The sequence below is a fragment of the Girardinichthys multiradiatus genome, chromosome 22 (genome assembly GCF_021462225.1).
Source record: "Girardinichthys multiradiatus isolate DD_20200921_A chromosome 22, DD_fGirMul_XY1, whole genome shotgun sequence".
NCBI classification, from domain to species: domain Eukaryota; kingdom Metazoa; phylum Chordata; class Actinopteri; order Cyprinodontiformes; family Goodeidae; genus Girardinichthys; species Girardinichthys multiradiatus.
Window position 1 is genome coordinate 4,708,476 of NC_061814.1, and position 21,442 is coordinate 4,729,917.

Below are 21,442 nucleotides of genomic sequence, written 5' to 3' on the forward strand. Positions count from 1 at the left end.
GATTTCATTTCCCAACAGGACTTGGCACTTGCACACAGTGGCAAAGCTACCAGCACCTGGTTTAAGGAACAATGTATCCCTGTTCTTAATTTGCCAACAAACTCGCCTGACCTTAACACCATAGAAAATCTATGGGGTATTGTGAAGAGGAAGATACAATACGCCAGACCCAACAATTCAGAAGAGCTGAAGGCCACTATAAGAGCAACCTGGGCTCTCATAATACCTGAGCAGTGCCACAGACTGATCGACTCCATGCCACACCGCATTGCTGCAGTAATTCAGGCAAAAGGAGGCCCAACTAAGTATTGAGTGCTGTACATGCTCATACTTTTCATGTTCATACTTTCAGTTGGCCAACATTTCTAAAAATCCTTATTTTGTATTTGTCTTAAGTTATCTAATCGTCTGAGATACTGAATTTGGGGTTTTCATTAGTTGTCAATTATCATCATCAAAATGAAAGGAATTAATGTTTGAAATATATCAGTCTTTATGTAATGAATAAACATAATTCACAAGTTTCACTGTTTGAATTGAATTACTGAAATAAATTAAGTTTTTCATGATATTCTAATTTCTTGACCAACACCTGTGTGTATAGAGACCTTCATGCAATGGATTTACATGGGAAGGCAGCTGTGTCCAAGCCTTACATCATCAAGTGCGATGCAAAGCGTCGCATGTAATGCTGTGAAATACTTGCCACTGGATTCTAGAGTACTAGAGAAATGTTTACAGGAGGAATGAATCGTGACTTTCTTTCTTTAAATGGTCTACCAGTTCCTATGAAGGGACCCTTTAATGCTTTAGGACGAAATGTTGGATAATTTTCAAACTTTGTGGGAACATTCAGTAAGTAAGTATGTAAATCTTATTTCTCGCAGGCAAAACCATCACAATGTGCTTTACAGAAAACCAATAAAACAGCTCTTAAATTAAGTGCTGATGAAAAAAGATAAAATATGTGCTGAGAACAGACAGATTTGGGTTTTAGAAAGAATTTATTTTGGTAAAGAAACACCCTGACGTGGTGCAAAAGGACACAGAAACACCACACACTCTCAAGGTTTGTAGTTTTAAAACTACAGTTAGCAAGCTACAGACAGCATGTCTGCTGCCAGCTGACAGAAGGCTAGCTACCTGAACATAGATTCTGACAAATAAATCAGGAAATATCAGCCATTTATACATCAGCTACTCTAAAAACAGCAGATTGGCAAAAAGGGATAGGATTCTCTATAATAAGTTTTTTTTCCCTCAAAACAGATCCAGCAAATGTTTGGGAAGAAAGTTTTGCCATCAGAAACTGAATTTGATTTGCTCAGACTGAATCTGTATTTGCGTAATTTGAAATTAAATGCATGACTGTATGGTGGCGCAGTTGGTAGCATTGTTTCCTTGCAGCAAGAAAGTCCTGGGTTCATCTCCCAGCTGGGGCTCTTTCTGCATATATATATATATATATATATATATATACAGGGGTTGGACAATGAAACTGAAACACCTGGTTTTAGACCACAATCATTTATTAGGATGGTGTAGGGCCTCCTGTTGCAGCCAATACAGCGTCAATTCGTCTTGGGAATGACATATACAAGTCCTGCACAGTGGTCAGAGGGATTTTAAGCCATTCTTCTTGCAGGATAGTGGCCAGGTCACTACATGATACTGGTGGAGGAAAACGTTACCTGACTCGCTCCTCCAAAACACCCCAAAGTGGCTCAATAATATTTAGATCTGGTGACTGTGCAGGCCATGGGAGATGTTCAACTTCACTTTCATGTTCATCAAACCAATCTTTCACCAGTCTTGCTGTGTGTATTGGTGCATTGTCATCCTGATACACGGCACCGCCTTCAGGATACAATGTTTGAACCATTGGAGGCACATGGTCCTCAAGAATGGTTCGGTAGTCCTTGGCAGTGACGCGCCCATCTAGCACAAGTATTGAGCCAAGGGAATGCCATGATATGACAGCCCAAACCATCACTGATCCACCCCCATGCTTCACTCTGGGCATGCAACAGTCTGGGTGGTACGCTTCTTTGGGGCTTCTCCACACCGTAACTCTCCCGGATGTGGGGAAAACAGTAAAGGTGGACTCATCAGAGAACAATACATGTTTCACATTGTCCACAGCCCAAAATTTGCGCTCCTTGCACCATTGAAACCGACGTTTGGCATTGGCATGAGTGACCAAAGGTTTGGCTATAGCAGCCCAGCCGTGTATATTGACCCTGTGGAGCTCCCGATGGACAGTTCTGGTGGAAACAGGAGAGTTGAGGTGCACATTTAATTCTGCTGTGATTTGGGCAGCCGTGGTTTTATGTTTTTTGGATACAATCCGGGTTAGCACCCGAACATCCCTTTCAGACAGCTTCCTCTTGCGTCCACAGTTAATCCTGTTGGATGTGGTTCGTCCTTCTTGGTGGTATGCTGACATTACCCTGGATACCGTGGCTTTTGATACATCACAAAGACTTGCTGTCCTGGTCAAAGATGCGCCAGCAAGACGTGCACCAACAATTTGTCCTCTTTTGAACTCTGGTATGTCACCCATAATGTTGTGTGCATTTCAATATTTTGAGCAAAACTGTGCTCTTACCCTGCTAATTGAACCTTCACACTCTGCAATTACTGGTGCAATGTGCAATCAATGAAGACTGGTTACCAGGCTGATCCAATTTAGCCATGAAACCTCCCACACTAAAATGACAGGTGTTTTGGTTTCATTGTCCGACCCCTGTATATATATATATATGCAGCTGCAGTGTTACACATTTTGCACTAGAGGCTGCTATTTTGTGGGCTGTTACTTTATTGAGTTTTCATCACCCAATACACATATACCAAATTACATAAATATAGTACTCTAACCTTTTTAAATCCTGTACCAAAAAATTAACCCAACTAAACTAGACATAAAGTCACAAGGGAATAAAACTAAACTATAATGAATAATCCAAAACTTACAGCCTTGCTATTAACCAGATGAGATAGCTATGTATAAATTAATTTTGTTTGTATTTTTTCAGCACTTGTGACCTTTATTTTATCATTTTCTGACAGTAAGCAGACAGGAAATGGTGGAAAGAGTGGGAGAAGGGTGTGCAGAAAATGTCGACGGGGCCAGGATTCAATCCCACGCCAGCCTGCATCAAGGACTAAGGCCTCCGTTAATGGGTCATGTGCTTAAACCCCTACACCTCCAGCGCCACGTTTGAGTTTTTAATCAAACACACTTACCTCGGGTTCCACCTTGGTAGGCTGGAGAATGAAGAGCTGCAGAGCTGAAAAGAAACATTAAATATGAGATGCATTACCAAAGTTACTGGAATCCATTTGATTAGAAATAATCATAAAGTAAAATAACCCTGAACAATGTTTGGGAGGAATTTTGTTCTGTACGAGTGCTTACCTCCATCAAAGACTGCCAGGAATGCTAGAACAAGGAAAGGAGCTGTTTTTCCAACAAAATCATACATCACACTGCCGAACGGGGGTCCAACTGTAGGCGACAACAATGGAGACTCTGAGAATCATTGCAGCTACCACAGTTGATACAAGTTGATACAAGAAATCTTGTTTTTTTTCTCGGTGTAAATGAAAATCTGTGTACAGTATTTTATCAGCTTACATGTTACTTCGAAGATTGGCATATTACTTTAGATTCTTGTTCGCTTATCTAAAATTAAAGCAAAATTAGATGTCCATATTTATTTAATTTATTTAACTAAAAATAGTGATGTTAATCATTAAATGAGATCAAGGACTGGCAGAGGGGTAAAGGATGCGACCCATGGAAGGCGGCAACAGTCCTCAAAGTAGCCGTCCTGGTATCAAGTCCCGGCCCGTTGACCTTTGCTGCATGTCTTCCTCTCTCACTCTCCAACCAATTTCCGGTCAGTCAACTTAAAAAAATAAAGGCCATCATGTCTACACAAACCTCAAACCTAATATAAAGTGACTAATCACCCAATTGTTTGACTGAATCTTTCTAACAAGAATTTTCTGTACCTTTGAATACTCAACCTTGATGTTTAGTTTTTTAACTGTCATTTGACATATTTGCCCTCTTCAGGGCACAGCCATTGACATAGCTGAAGTAACTTAGGAAGTAATATTGGTGTTGAAAAATTATGGAGTCTTAAGTTCTTGGGATACTTTAGCTGATTCTCAAGTTACATTGTATGGTAGTGGTTAGTGCATATAGGCATAGAAATTGCATTAAATTCTTCCACATGTGCAGCTAAAACCAAACACGGTGTCTCTTGGTATTCCCTCAAGCTTCTCACAGAATCATCATTACACCTAAAAGATTGTAGATATTTTTGGACTGTGGGGAGGAAGCCAGAGTACCTACAGAGAACCCACACATGCAGTAGAAACACAGGCAAACCAGGATTCAAACCCAGAAAATTCTTGCTTACAACTATGCTACTGTCAGTCAACAGAAAGGAGTATAATTGTGCTTCAACATTTATGGCACACCCACTCTCATCAGTATTAGAAAGAAATGCTTTTTTTTGTCATCGCATTCAGTAGCAGGTTCAGAGGAAATCGGTTTGGAAATGTAAAAAAAATACATTGGCTCATGGAGGGAACAGAACCAGTTTCTCAGATACTGGAAGCTAAAATGTTAGAATGCTCTCTAAATGCTTGTTCTCTTATAAAATGAATTTTCAGTGTCTGAAAATGAAACTCTCCTGCACCAAAGTAACATATGGCAGAAATAATTTATACCATCCAGAAATGAATGAGCCTAATCATAAAAACTAATCATAACAATAAACCAATGCATACCTAGAAAAACACTATAATATTGTTTATTTTTTATTCGTTTTTAATTATTCCTTTAAAAAAGGTTGACAATAGGACTCAAAAGAAATGCTCGTGTGCCGGTCAATGGGCACACATGACTTTTAATATGTAACTGAAGAATCTTATGCAAAGTCAGAGTATAAAGGTGTACATACCTAACACTCCCATTGCCAGACCTCCTAAGGCGATCCCGATGGCATGACCTCTCTCCTCATCGTCTGTGTACACGCTAGCCAGCATTCCCATGCCTAAAAATACACAGTACTCTGTACTTAAATGCCAGTCTCAACTCAACACTTTGAATAAAAATGTCTGTAGAACAGAGTCACAATGAGTCAGAGAGCCATGTAATAACATGTGGTTGAGATTAAATATGCAAAACATATGTAGCTGTAGTAAAGTGGAGCTGGCTGGATAAAATGTATTTCTGCTAAAGTGTACACATCTGGATGTATTAATTATTTCAATATCAATAAATGAAAAAAAACATTATCAGTAAGTTAAGTTTTTAAACATCTATTTGTCTAATCCAGCGTCTATTTGTCTAAAGAGTAAATTCTCTATTTCAAGGAGCCACAGTTTCATAAAATGAATGAGAGAAACTTTTTCCAAAATATATTTATTCTCAGAATCACAATTTTAACTCTTCAGTTGAAAATTGAATGATCATATACCACCTAGTCATAAATGTATCAATAATTAAACTCTTACTTGTATAATGATTAATTAACCGATAAAGATATAGACAATCAAACATAAAATTTTACTTCTCAGCGAACTGGACTGGGTCCCTTGACCTATGGGTCCTGCTCTTCACTTTAGTGGATAAGGAATCTCTGCACAATATTTTTTCAGCCAACATCACGGTTGTTTGTTTAGGAAAGCCTTGTTTTTTTCACCTTTTTACAGATTTGGATGTTTGGCAGCTCTTCTCTTCAGAAATTATTCAAAACTAAATTATATAAGCAATGGGAATCCAGACTGTCTAGATGAAAAATTGAACAATGATTTCAGCAACTATAACCAACACTACCAAATTTTAAATAAGTGAATCAACTTGTCTGTAGACTTGATGGTACACAATATTTGGTTGGTGTATTTTGGTTGGTCAGAGTGCATCAAAATGTCTGTGTCTCTTGCTCTGTCCGCCATCTCTGCTTCAACACTCTTCATCACACTCAAGCACACGCAAGACAGAGTCACACAGCCATTACGAAAAAAGTAGGTTCTACTATTTATTTTCAAAACCTTGTGTTTACTTTTTCAGAGAGAGAGTGTTCTCAGAAGAGACAGTAAGCATATATTTTTGGTTAGAAGCAAACATCAAGGAGTGCACTGCAGTATTCTCACCAGGGGAAAATGTAACATTCTGTTTTATTCTGTTTGACAAAAGATCATTACTTGAAGTGAATTGTGTAGCAACATGTAGTCACATCCATATAAATGCACACAAATGTAAATGTTTGAAACATTTTAACATTCTACTTTCACAATCAGTGCATCTGGTCAATCTTTGGAGCAGTCTCTTGAATTACAAGATTATTCAGTTCAATATAATGTCAACTAAAAGGAATAACATTTGTCACAAACAATAGCTCTATTCATATTGAATAATATGACTGGAATAGATTAAAATAATCTGTCTGGACTCAGTACACATACTGTTTTTCAGCAGGTTCCTACTCAGCAGAACATGAAAACACAAACATTAGTCACTATCATCACATCAGATAGCACATCAGATAGGTGTCCATTAGATATCGAGAATGGGACCTAAAAAGTCTTAATGTTGGAATAGTCCTTATTTACTGTGGGATGTCGTTCCAGGCTTAAGTGAGGACAAAGAAGAATGATGTCTGTCCAACAATCTTTGAAACACAGTAATGGTAAAAGTCTGTTTGTGCCAGAGCTAGTTGTATGACCAGTCCCTAAATTGGGTTTTAGTACCAGAGCACTGAGTGCTGCTAATGTGCTACTATATGAGATGTGAAAATCAAGTTTAATGCTAGTGTTCATTGTATAATTTTGAAATGTTAAAGCATTAGACAGTAATAAAGCAGAGCAGTAGTGGGTCCAACCAGAAAGCCTATTGTGGATCTTATAAGCCCTTTTATAGAGTCTAGCTATTGGCTCCAGAATTTCATTTATAATGAGTGACCAGACAGGTAAACCATATGACAGAGTCAGTATGACAGACTGGAAAATATTATTGCATGAAGATATGTTTTGGAAACAGAGAATGTATAAAATAGTAGAAAACATGACCAGAGTGACTAAAGATGTATTTGAGTGTATAACCGTTGAAATATATATGGAAAAGTCAAAAAATGTCATTGTCAGTTGTGTTTACAGAGCTCCTGGTTCCAATATGGAAATATATAGAGAATGGTTTGAGCAAACATACACAGCTACATCTCAGAAGGTCTTTTTCATCTGTGGGGACTTTAATATTGATCTACTTAACTCAACTAATCATAAACCTACTGAAGAGTTCATTAACACCATGTACAGTTTGAGCCTTTTTCCCAAAATCACTAGACCCAGCAGGATCACACTGAACAGTGCCACATTAATAGATAATATATTTACTAATATCTTAGATAATAATACAATAAGTGGATTAATTATTCAGCATATTAGTGATCATCTTCCAGTCTTTGTTGTTAGTGACAATTTCTATATAAAAAAAAATAAGAATAAAAGTAATCCACACTTTAAAAGAGTAAGAACAGAGGAATCACTCATATCTTTCAAAGATGATTTACTGAAACACAACTGGGAGTCTGTTTTGCAAGAAGGTAATGTTGATATAGCATATGAACATTTTCTAAGTACCTTTAAAGTATTATATGATAAAAACTGTCCATTAATAATGTACTCTCACAAAAACAAATACTCAGAAGCTCTATGGATGACAAAGGGTTTACAAAATGCCTGCAAAAAAAAGAACAAACTTTATAGAGATTTCATAAAGTATAGATCTTTAGAGGTGGAGAATAAATATAAGAAATATAAGAATAAATTAACTGCTATTCTACGATTAGGTAAACAGGATTACTACAGTAAAATATTAGATAGAAATAAGATAAACATCAAAGGGATTTGGAATGTATTAAATAATATTATCAAGAAAAACTCGGGAAAAATTAATTTTCCGCAGTTTTTTATAGATAATGATGGCAAATTGGAGGAGAGTAATGACGTTGTTCATAATTTCAACAAATTGTTTGTGACTGTGGGACCCAAACTGGCAGAAAAAATCCCTGATCCTACAACAACTGGAGCTCTGAATGAAACATTAATCAGTAGAAATCCTTTTTCTATGTTTCTCACTGCTGTGGGAGGAAAAGAAATTATAGATATCGTCAATAAATGTAAAAGCAAAAGGTCAACTGATTGTGATGGTATTGATATGACAATAATCAAGAAGGTAATTGAGGAAATTATCCAGCCTCTGACTTATATCTGTAATCTGTCACTTCAATCGGGTAAATTTCCAGAAAAGATGAAAATTGCCAAAGTTATTCCACTCTATAAAAATGGGGACAGACACCATTTCACAAATTATAGGCCTGTTTCTCTACTTCCACAGTTTTCCAAAATTTTGGAGAAATTATTTGTGAGTAGACTAGATACATTCATTAATAAACATAATCTGCTTTCTGAAAGTCAGTATGGATTCAGATCACAAAGATCTACAGCAATGGCAGTCATGGAATTGATAGAGGAAGTCACTGGCGCCTTAGATAATAAGAAATCGGCAGTTGGTGTATTTATTGATCTCAAAAAAGCTTTTGACACAATAAATCATGAAATATTAATTAAGAAATTGGAGCGCTATGGCATCCGGGGAGTAGTTCTGCACTGGATGGAAAGTTATCTAAGCAACAGGCAACAATTTGTGCAAATGGGTGACTGCCGGTCACCATGCTTGGACATTGTTTGTGGTGTTCCCCAGGGGTCAGTACTGGGGCCAAGATTGTTTATTATTTACATTAATGACATCTGTAAAGTTTCTAAAGTACTCAAATTTGTTTTGTTTGCAGATGATACTAATATTTTTTGTACAGGTGATAATTTGGATCAGCTTATGGCTGAAATCAACTTAGAGTTATGTCAACTTAAGATATGGTTTGATATGAACAAATTATCATTAAATTTGGATAAAACCAAGTTTATGTTGTTTGGAAACTGCGGAAGAAGAACAGATGTTCAGATCCTAATAGATAATATAGCAGTAGAGAGAGTTAAGGAAATTAAGTTTTTGGGAGTAATGATAGACAATAAGATTTGCTGGAGACCTCATATAAAATACATTCAAACAAAAATATCCAGAAATATTGCTGTTCTCAGCAAAGCTAAATATTTTCTAAATCATGATGCTCTTCATTTTATGTATTGTTCACTTATATTACCTTACTTGAGCTATTGTGTGGAAATATGGGGCAACACCTATAAAACCTCACTGCGACCGTTATGCACATTACAAAAAAGGGCCATCAGAATGGTTCATAAGGCAGGATTCCACGACCATACTAACATACTATTTATAGAGTCCTGCCTCCTCAAACTCCCAGATCTGGTAGAATTTCAAACAGCTCAGCTGATGTATAAAGCTAGAAATAAACAACTACCAGAAAATATTCAAAAGCTGTTCACTGATAGAGTGGGGGGTTATGACTATAGGGAAAATCTCAATTTCAGAACCTTGAGGGTTCGAACCACCATGAAGAGAATGTGCATTTCAGTCAGTGGTGTGAAGGTCTGGAATAAACTCCAAAAAGAGCTGAAGCAATGTCCAAGCATGAGTCTGTTTAAAAAAAGACTAAAACTGATGTTTTTCAACATGTATTGGGATGAAGAGGCGAGGTGAATGGTATCTCATCTGAGCACGGTATGTATGTGTGTGTGTGTGTGTGTGTGTGCGTGTCTGTGTTTCTGCTGTGTGTTTGCATGGGGTGCATGGGGGTGCTGGGCCCTCTTCTTTGCTTCTGGTACTCTGTAGCTGCAGCCTGACGCTGCAGTTGTTGCAGCCTGGCTTCTCTCGCTGCTCCTCGGTCTGTGCCTCGTGGTGGTGGGGGGCAGGTCGGGGTTCAGGGGACTCTTGTGGACGGCTTGGTAGTTCAGGGGGGTCCTGGGGATCTTGTCTGCCACCTTGCGCTATGGGGTGTGGGGTTGGGATTGGTGGGGGGAGCTGGTGGTGGTGGAGCTGTGGTGTTGGATTGTGGCTCTGATGATTTGGGGGGGGTCTCTAAGTGCCGATATACAAGAATGTGAATGTGGATTTAGGCCTAATGTGTGGTGTGTTTCTGTGAGTGTAGGTATGCATGTGTGCAGTTACATGTACATATGTGGAGGTACATGTTTGTTTGTATGTGTACATGTGTATGTGTATGTATGTGTGTATATATATATATATGTATGTGTGTATGTGTATGTATGCGTGTGGGTATTTATGCATGTGTATATATGCATGTATGTATGTGTATGTGTATGTATGTATATATGTGTAGATATATATATGTGTATATGTGTGTATATGTATATATATAGATAATTGTGTATATATATTTATTTATTAGTTTTTGGTTTGTGAATTCTGGATCAAAAACATAGATGTTAATTAGGAAGGTTACTCAGTTAATTTAAGTGCAATTAGAGGGAGAAGGGGTATTAAAAATAAGTTTTACTTCTTCATACCCCTTTTCAGACAATTTATATTAATTAATAATCAATGTCAGATCTCAGGTTAAATATACTGACAAGTTTGCTTGTTGGAATATGTTTATTTTATGTTTATTTTACTGGTTGCTATTTGTGTTTAAGTTAATTTAATTTATTTGGAACTGGAAATTTAATTTAATGTTTACCAAACACTTTTTTGTATGGTATTTGGATATTTGTTCGTTTGTTATAAGCATTTCTGAAATTGATTTATTTACCGAAATCATTGTCTGAAATAAATAAAAAAAATAAAAAAAATAAAAAAATAAATGTGAAAGTTGGTTGAACTTTTGTTTCAGAGTTTTAGTGATAATCTGTACATGCTTACTGTACATAAGGTGAGAGTCCAGGGTGAGAGTCCAAATATCTGTAAATTCTGTTGTCCTGACATTAATAGTTAGATGATTTTCTTGAAACCATAGATGTAAATGCTGAAGATCTGTATTTAGTTGGTTGTTATATGTGTCAGTGCTTAAACTGGACACAAAATGTACAGTGTCATCAGCATACAACAAAGAGCTGGAGTGATTAAGCACAGAGGAAAGGTGATTAATGTACATCAGGAAGAGCAGCGGTCCCAAAATGCTCCCCTGTGGAACCCCCATAGAACAGTCTAATGCCTGGGATGTTGGTGCTCCAAGTTTTACATACATAATCAGTAGATTATGAAGAAAACATTTATATTGCTGAAGAAGAAATATTAAAAGAATTTAATTTGTTTAACAAAATGTGATGGTTAACTCTATCAAAGACTTTACGAAAGTCAATGTAAGCAGCTCCAGTCACATATAAAGGGACATGTTTAGCACAACGAGTATCTGTTCGGTGAATAAAAATAATGCTGACATGGTTGATGTTAGGTATTAATTAGTCAACTCAGAGGGAAGAAGAAACGAGTCTCTGTTAATCTTGCGCAAGAGGTAGCTCACACTCTGCAGTGCAAATCTACAAAGTGTTGGCACCCCTCTTTCTTTATTTATACATGCTGGTTCACACACAGTTAAACAAACATTCAGGGTGTGTGTGTATGTGTGTCTGTGTGTGTGTGTGTGTGTGGGGTCAGAAGGGTTAGGGTGCATGTGTTTTGCTTTTAAACAGAGAGGAAGTGGGGACTGGTACAAGCAGCCCCCAGATGTTGCTGATAGTAGCATAACTCACTCCTTTCCCTCATCTCCCTTTCCGTGGCATGTGGGAGGGAAAAGCACTTAGAGCAGACATGAGTGATAAAATATACAAACGTTTTCAAACCCTAACAGATGACTAAGAGTCTAAAGCCATGGATACCCATAGTCAGATAATGGACATGTGTCTGTACTTGTCCTGTTAGATTGCAGTGCTGCATTTGATACAGTTGATCACAATATTCTCTTAGAAAGGCTGGAATATGCTGTAGGGATCAGGGGAACAGCGCTAGGCTGGTTTACATCTTATTTGTCTGACAGATTCTGTTTTGTTCATGTAAATGATAAATCATCTTTAAACTCCAGGGTTAATTGTGGAGTACCACAGGGTTCAGTACTTGGACCAATTCTCTTTACTATATATATGCTTCCAATAGGTAAAATTATCAGGCAGCATAGGTTACATTTTCACTGTTATGCTGATGATACTCAACTTTACTTATCCATGAATCCTGATGAGCCCAACCAGTTAGATAGACTACAAGCATGTCCTGAAGACAAAAAATCTTGGATGACTTTAAATTTTCTGCTTCTAAATTCAGACAAGACAGAAGTTGTCGTCTTTGGACCGGAGTCTTTAAAAAAGAAACTGCTTAGTCAATTACTTAACCTGGATGCCATTAAATTGACCTCCGGTAATAAAGTAAAAAACCTTGTTGTTATTTTTGACCAGGACATGTCATTTAAATCCTATATTAAACAGGTTTCTAGGATTTCCTTCTTTCACCTCCGGAACATTGACAAAATTAGAAATATCCTATCCAGGAGTGATGCTGAAAAACTAGTCCATGCATTTGTTACTTCAAGGCTGGACTATTGTAATTCTTTACTATCAGGATGTCCACAAAATGCAGTTAAAAGCCTTCAGCTGATTCAAAATGCTGCAGCAAGAGTTCTGATGAAAATTAAAAAGAGAGATCATATTTCTCCTATTTTAGCTTCCATTCATTGGCTCCCTGTTAAATCCAGAATAGAATTTAAAATTCTCCTCCTCACATATAAAGCCCTTAATGATCTAGCTCCATCATACATCAGAGATATGATTGTTCCATATATTCCTAATGGAGCCCTTCATTTTCAGATTGCAGGTTTACTGGTGGTTCCTAGAGTCTCTAGAAGAAGAATGGGAGGCAGATCCTATAGTTATCAGGCTCCTCACCTGTGGAACCAGCTCCCAGTTTTAGTCTGTGAGGCAGACAGCCTGTCTACTTTTAAGGCTAGGCTTAAAACTTTCCTTTTTGATAAAGCTTATAGTTAGAGTGGCTTAGGTTATCCTGAGCTATCTCTGTAGTTATGCTGATATAGGTTTAAGCTGCTGGAGGACATAATGACCACTTCCACTCTCTTCGCTACATTCTCATACTACTCTCCAATTTTGCATTATTTGCTGTTATTTCAGCTTTTAACTTTATGTTCTCTCTCTTTTCGCTTCCTAGAAGCTACACCTGGCCTGACTCTGTGTCTACCGGTGACACCTTCATGGAGGGGGGCATTGTCCAATCTTCTGCTGGCAACAACTTAATGCTCACCTTCTACTGATGATACACTTGGCCCTGTCTTTCAGTGTTTAACCCTGTCTCTCTCCTACTGACTGAGCTTTTACTGTGACTAACTGCATGTGCTCTCTTTCATACTCTAACCTTGAAAACTGGCTCAGAGTTTATCTGTTCTTTCTTCCTAGATGAAACAACTAAAGGAGCTACATCCATTAACATTTACTTTGCCTTCCCATAGAAAGTACTCCTGGATCAGTGCTTCTGTGTTCTTTTTCCTTCTCTGCTCTGTTCTCTCAAAGGGATTGTTGCAAAGTCAACGCCAGTGACTATCCACTGTCTCTACATGCTCATCCAGGAGGAGTGAATGCTGCAAGTCACTGACTGGATGCAATCTGCTGGGTTTACTTAGATAGAAAAACATTTTACCCAATTTGAATAAATAACTGAATCTGACTGTACTGTTCAATGATTAGTTATTAATTGGAATGCATGTGCCTGACATTAAATCTATATGATTCGACTGAATTGACTTAGCCCATTTTAAAGTTACCCACCTTTCACACAATGCAACAGGAAACAACACTCTCCAATTATTTTTAACTTTGCCTTCCTCCCTCCCTGTTGGGTGGAGTAAGGGGGAGTCAGGTTCAGCCTAAACTGGCTCAATTATGGTTGAGGTGCAAACACACCCTCCATTTCTGCTACCTGTGTGACCCCTTCTCTTTTCCAATGGTTATGATCAGTCTGACAGAGAGAGGTACCCCCAATCCTTGTGGTTTTTAGTATAACAATGGCCACCAGTGGGCTCTACATGGACACGCTTTATCAGTGTATTATTTTACTTAATACCCCTACACATAGCCCATTCTACAATGGCCAAACACTAACACTCAGTAGTTTAATCTAACCTCCCCAACAACCCTATATCATTCCAAACCCTTTGTGAAGTGCCTTGAAACGACATGTGTTGTGAATTGGCACTATATAAATAAAACTGAATTGAATTGAATTGAATTTGGCATGTGGATTGAAGGTGGCACAGTTGTTAGAACTATTGACTTGCAGCAATATTTTCCTAGGTTCAAATTCTGGCCAGGGGTCTCTCTGCAAGGAGTCTGCATTGTCTCCTTGTGTATGCATGGGTTCTTTCTGGGTACTTCCTTCCACAGTCCAAAACTATGCACGTTAAGTTAATTGGCAACTGTAAAATGCCCTTGGGTATGAGTGTGTACATGCATGTATGTTTGCACTCTGTTGCTCTGTGATGGTCATTGGCCTTTTGCCCTATGACTGTTGGAGATAGGCCTTTTTAAAGGTTTAAAATGATTTTTGTGGTCAGATGAGACAAACAGTGGAATAGAAAGGAAGTAGGGTGATTTAAACAATGTACTAAATGTGCATGTAAATTTGTGTATAAAAAGAGAAAACAGGCTATTTACAAAAAGTGAAATAACAACAGAGATGTAAACACTTATCAGATTTGTTGGGAGCAGTAATGGTTACAAAGTCTAACAGCTGCTGAAAAGAAGAATCTGCGATAGCAATCTGTTATGCAGATAGGATGCACCAGTCTGTCACTGAATGAGCTCTCTAGTTCTGGAACAGCTTCATGAATGGGATGGGTTACATTGTCAAACAGTGATGTTATTTTTGCTACAGTCCTTCTGTCTCCCACCACCTGCATTGTGTTCAGGAGGCATCCTATGACAGACCTGGCCTTCCTGATGAGATTATCTAACTGCTTTCTATCAGCTGTAGATAAGTGCTGCTTCAGCATACTACACCGCAGAAGATGCTAATATCACCACAGTCAAAAAAGGTCTTCTGGAGTGCATGTAAAAAAAGGTCTACCTTAGCAGGTAGAGTCTGCTCTGACCTTTCCCGTAGAAAGAATCAGCATTGTGACTCCAGTCCAGTTTATTGGTCAGGTGAAGGGTACTTAAAAGAGTTCACTGTCCAATGTCAGTTCCCTGGATCTATACCTGTGTCGGTTTGGTTGGACTGTTCCTGTGGAAATACACCACCAGCTCCTTGGTTTTCCCCACATTGATCAGGTGGTGGCTCTGTTGGCACCAGTCTAAAAGTCTTGTGTCCACTGTCTGTACTCTGAGCTGTCCTCACCTGCGATGAGGACAACTATGGCAAAGAGAACCTTTGTAGATACAGACCAGCCTGTGAGAGACTCAGCCCAATGTACTCACATACTGTGGGAAGACCAGTAATAGTCCAGTAATCACTGGGACAGGTGATGGTCCAGTTCTGACAGGTCTAGCTTGTACCTCAAAAGTCCTGGCTTGATGGTATTAAAAGCACTGGAGAAATCAAAGAACATGATCCTCACAGGGCTTCTATGTGGGTCAAAGCACGGTGCAGGAGGTAGGTAATGGCATCATCCACCCCAATACCAGGCTGGTGGTCAAACTGCAGTGTAGCCAACGAAGACCGCAAAAGGGGTAAAAGATGGTTGAGGACCAACCTCTTAAGGGTCTTCATCAGATGCAAGGTCAGCGCTCCCAGATGGTGTGGCTGCTGAGGTTCTTCGGATGTATGGTCTTTCGCACTAGAGCTGATCCCATCTGTACCTGCAGCCCTTGCCACCTTGACCTTTCACAGCTCATTTCTCACCTGAAGTGTGGAAAGGGGACCGGAAGGTGGGAGAGGGCGAGCACCCACCGTTATCTTCGTAACGTGTAAACTCCCGCAGTAGATAATACAGCCTCATGCTAACACCTAGCAAAGTCCTTGGTGCAGAGCGCCTCTTTAATAGTTAAATGCTAAAAGTTCCACTATCTATCATCCACAGACACAGCCAGACCCCAACTTCTCTTCTTACCGTTCTCCTTGGTCCTGTCGGCTTGGGGTAAAAAACTTTCATATTTATGTGTGTGTCCAGTGTTAGCGCGGTTAGCCACTCCTCAGTCGGAATTAATAAGCTGCTCCCTCTGTAGCCTCTCTTAAGTCACCAATTCATCCACTTTGCTGGGAAGGGATATCACCTCCCATTGTGATGGGCAGGATGACGGGTCTGTACCATCTCTTCCGGGTGAGACACCCAATGCTGGTATGGGTTCCCGGTTTCCTGCTTCTCAGCTTGTGGAAAATGTTAGGTTTCTAAGTGGAAAGTGCACAGCATGCATAGCTTCATACATATGTTGTTTCAGAGATTGTGAAATCTGATGATGTGTTCATTTGAGTAAGCTGTTATTGGAATATCAAAAAATCATAAGAAATAGGCCTACCTTATTTAGATAGATAGATAGATTTTACTTGAAGCATTAGTTGGTTCATTTGTCACAAATAAAAATTAAATACTCAGAACATCCACCTTGGTGGCCTATTAATAAACTTTTTGTTGATCTGTTAGGAATCCATTTATATGTGCTTTAATAACCTGGCTGCTATACTGATAAAGAAAATATTTTGGGTGAACAACTTTTTTTGTGGCCAGCTTCCTGCCTTTTCACAATGTCTTCTAATTCCATTTCAACATGTCAAGAGTTAGCAACCCTGGGTAGACTTGACAGCCATCTTTATAGCACCTTTTAAGATTGATCATCAATGTTAAATTAGGATTATATCAAGTTGAACTTGCTCTGTACTAGAGGACCCTGATTCCAGACCTGGGGCCATTGATTGTCATTTAGAACCTTTTGTCTTGGGAGTTCCCAAATCCCAAATGAATAATCCACATCCAAAGGTAAGATGACCTATCCACTGCTGCTATTGCACAAGGACTAGGAAGACCCTGTTAATATCGGGAGAGTCATTCAAATTTGTTATGTCCTTGTTATAAATGTCCATGGGCACATTGCTAGACTGCATGTGGTGAGGACCTTGGAGACCACAGAGTATTAGTATAGTTGTACATTGCTGGATTGCACGTTGGTAACCAAGTAAGGACATTAGTAGGAACAGAAATCTCTGTTTCCATTTTTTTTTTCAAACCAGTAACCAGCATTACTGATGATGGCTAACACTGCTTCCTCTGACCTGGACTGAGGACACGCAGCATAGCAGAAGCTTTCACTTTACCTGCTGATGTAGATCATCTACCAGCAGGTCAATAAATTACCAACCAATCATCAGTTTCTTTAGAAAAGTGTGCTAACTGAAAAACTAAACCTAATGAAGATTACGTATGATTATTATTTAAATCTTTGGTGAACAGCTACATATCTTTGGGACACCGATCTGTAAGTTGACTGTGTGAGTGGCAGACAACATTTTAGTAACTTACAATTGAATAGACAAACAGAGTAACATGCTATCTTCAGTAAATGAAATTGAAAGATAATACCAGCCACTGATGAGCAAGAGGAGCCAACACCTTGAAGCGATCGGGCCAGAAACAGCAAAGTGTAGCTGGATGAAAAGGCAAACACTTTACGGAGGGAAAACAAAAAAAATATAAAGAATAAACCGTCAGACATTAAACAGACAGAATACTCGCTAATCATCAACACAGATTTGATTGAACTTACTGATAGTAGACAGGAACATAATACAGAAGCCAATAAATATAGGAAGTTGGTATCCAATTCTAAAGGGGCACAGAAAATAAAGGCATGTAATTGCTTTGCCATAAAAAACATCTTATTTAAGGTTGTCCATAAAGATTTTTAAGCATTATGGAGGCTGAAGTGGAAGACAAGCTGCTAAAAAACTTTAAAAAAGCAGATGTTTCAGTTGATAATGTGAGGATGAAGCAACGTACGCGTATATAAGGCAAGATCGGGGGGAGAAACTCAGATTTTCTTCTGCACGTAATTTAAAATAACAATATCAAAACAAAATCATAAAATAATCCATAATTTTTTTTAAAGGTAACAAAATAATCATAAATACTAGATATTGTTAAATACTAGATACTTGTAACAGCCCACATTAAAACATCTATTAAAAAAAGTACAAATATTTTGTTTTTTAGTGAAATAATGTAAGTTGACTATTTGGATTTATTAATATTTTCTTTCATCACTTTTGTGTTAATTTTTTCTCTTACCTTACCTTTTACAAACAAAATACCTTGTTTTCCACAACATGTTCCCCTACTGTTTCCTTGTATCTTCATATTGGTTCTTCAATCACAGCCTATGGCAGTGAGGAATAAAAGGCTAAAGCCAAAGCTGCTTTGTTTTGCAGTAAATATCAGGCACACTTGAATTGCCTTGATTTGTCCTCTGTCAGGAGTGAAAGGGACAAACAAACCGTAATGCCTCAATTACTGCAAATGAGTGTCCCTCTGAGACACTGAATATTGCATTTGGGATAAATGTTTTTTTTTTTCATAAAATTATGTCTGGCTATTAGGGATAGGCCAGCTATATTATAGCCTTAGATTTGCTTAAAATAATTCAATAAAAACTATTTATTGTTAGCACATTTTTGCAATTTAGCTAAACAAACACCAGTTTTTTTCAGGCACTCTACACAATTTCTTTATGCTTCTGGCATTTACAAATCCTTTTTTATTTATTAGTTATTTAATCTACAAAAAGAGGAAAATGAGGATTTAGAGAGAATACTCATTTTCAGTGGTACTGAGGAACATCCAGTACAATAAAATACAATGCAATAAAACAAGACATATGACATAGAAATCATGAGAAAGACACTTTCAGTCAAAAAGATTGATTGTGAAGAGCTCGGCCATATAGGAGGAGCTCGAAGTAGAGCCACTGCTCCTAAACATCGAGAGAGGTCAGTTAAGGTGGCTCGGACATCTGTATTGGATGCCTCCTGGACACCGTCCAACCGGAAGGAGGCCCAGGAGACAGTCCCGGACAAGCTGGAGGGACTATGTCTTTCAGCTGGCCTGGGAACACCTTAGGCTCCCTCAGAGGAGCTAGAGGAGGTGTCTGGGGAGAAGGAAGTCTGGGCGTCTCTACTAAGTCTGCTGCCCCCCGCAACCCGGCCGACAAAGACGAAGTTATTAAAACTGACATGGCCCATCTGAAAATTACAAGTCTGATTACTGTCAGAATCAAGAAATCATTTTAACAGAACCTGTCTGACAACATGGAATTGAGTAAAAGATTTGGAAAAGCAATTATAATTATTAACTTATAATTAACTTATAATTTACAACTACTAGTTGGTATCAAAGCACTTGTAATAGTATCCTTAGTATGAGAGGCACATGCATCAACCAACATTTGTGGTATTGATACACCAACATGACTACAACAAAACAGGTGTGAAACTTATCAGCGTCACTTGTCCATAAGGGCTTAAAACATGTGTGTCATGTAAGAAATTTTGGGAGTTTTACCAGAAGTAAAACATCATGAATTTGAAGTTGTCATTTAGGAATAGTTTAGCGTTTATTGTGAAATTGCTTTGTTTTAACCTTGGACTAATGCCAATATCACATTCGGTAGTAAAACTGTTGGCTCAGCTCATATATCTAAACATCAGCCTACTGTATTTAATGCTGATCAATCAATTCTATAAGCTGTGCTCATCCAGTTAGTGTTTAGCTTAAACCACTTGCGTCAGTCAGTTTAACTCACATTCTCATTAAGCCCTGTTTTACCCCACCGCACCTAACTCCTATTTTACAAGCAGTGCCTTAGTTCATCAGTGTTACGTTTACTATTGATGTTTCTGGGTTCTTCTGCAGTCATTTCTTATTTTAACATGCAAGGACAAGGAAGAGGTCGCAAACAACAGAGAGAAACTGATGACTAATTTTCCTTTGGGATTAATAATGTACTTTTGAATTAAACTTCACAAAAAATGATTGATGGAGCAGATAGAACAGGTCTAGCATTTAATATCTTCAGTAGTTTAATTAATTTTATACACTCACCGGCCACTTTATTAGGTACATCTTGCTAGTACCGGGTTGGACCACCTTTTGCCTTCAGAACTGCCTAAATCCTTCGTGGCATAGAATCAACAAGGTACTGGAAACATTCCTCAGAGAGTTCGGTCCATATTGACATGATAGCATCACACAGATGCTGCAGATTTTTTGGCTGCACATCCATGATGTGAATCTCCCGTTCCACCACATCCCAAAGGTGCTCTATTGGATTGAGATCTGGTGACTGTGGAGGCCATTTGAGTACAGTGAACTCATTGTCATGTTCAAGAAACCAGTCTGAGATGATTCGTGCTTTATGACATGGCGCGTTATCCTGTTGGAAGTAACCATCAGAAGATGGGTACACTGTTGTCATAAAGGGATGGACATGGTCAACAACAATACTCAGGTACTCTGTGGTGTGGACACGATGCTCAATTGGTTCTAAGGGGCTCAAAGTGTACCAAGAAAATATCCTCCACGCCATTACACCACCACCACCAGCCTGAATTGTTGATAAAAGGTGGGATGGATCCATGCTTTCATGTTGTTGACACCAAATTCTGACCCTACCATCCAAATATCGCAGCAGAAATCGAGACTCATCAGATCAGGCAACAATCTTGTATTGTCCAATTTTGGTGAGTCTGTGCGAATTGTAGCCTCAGTTTCCTGTTGTTAGCTGACAGGAGTGGCACCCGGTGTGGTCTTCTGCTGCTGTAGCCCATCTGCCTCAAGGTTCGATGTGTTGTGCGTTCAGAGATGCTCTTCTGCATGCCTTGGTTGTAACGACTGGTTATTTAAGTTACTGTTGCCTTTCTATCAGCTCGAACCAGTCTGGCCATTCTCCTCTGACATCAACAAGGCATTTCCGCGCACAGAACTCAAAAGATATTTTCTCTTTTTCTAACCATTTTTGGTAAACCCTAGAGATGGTAGTGCGTGAAAATCCCAGTAGATCAGCAGTTTCTGAAATACTCAGACCAGCCCGTCTGGCACCAACAACCATGCCACGTTCAAAGTCACTTAAATCACCTTTCTTCCCCATTCTGATGCTCGGTTTAAACTGCTGCAGATCATCTTGACTAAATGCATCAAGTTGCTGCCATGTGATTGGCTGATTAGAAATTTGCCTTAACAAGCAGTTGGACAGGTGTACCTAATAAAGTGGCCGGTGAGTGTATTTTCTGCTGGCCCAGAACTGCACAGATTTACTGCTCTTCTAAATAGATTAACACATCATTACTGAACAGCAATAAGTTATAAAACCTTAAACCCAAGCTTTTAAGTTTAAAACAACTGAGCTTGGAGTATTGCATAAACCCATGATCGGGCTCTTAAACATTGATAAAGAATAACTAGCACCTTGCGCTGGGGCAATTGGAGAACATTATTTTTGTACTGAATGT

The 21,442-nt window shown here is 38.6% G+C and overlaps 1 protein-coding gene across 1 annotated transcript in view; it reads right to left on the minus strand.

Annotated features, from left to right (window-relative positions):
* Window positions 1–21,442, minus strand: part of slc18a2 (solute carrier family 18 member 2) — a 69,011-nt gene that overhangs the window by 39,725 nt on the left and 7,844 nt on the right. The window contains exons 3-7 of the mRNA XM_047350987.1: window positions 17,707–17,765; window positions 17,523–17,606; window positions 4,980–5,072; window positions 3,422–3,511; window positions 3,250–3,293 (exon numbers count right to left, since the gene is read on the minus strand). Coding sequence (XP_047206943.1) covers window positions 3,250–3,293; window positions 3,422–3,511; window positions 4,980–5,072; window positions 17,523–17,606; window positions 17,707–17,765 — 370 coding nt within the window. The remainder of the gene's footprint in view (window positions 1–3,249; window positions 3,294–3,421; window positions 3,512–4,979; window positions 5,073–17,522; window positions 17,607–17,706; window positions 17,766–21,442) is intronic.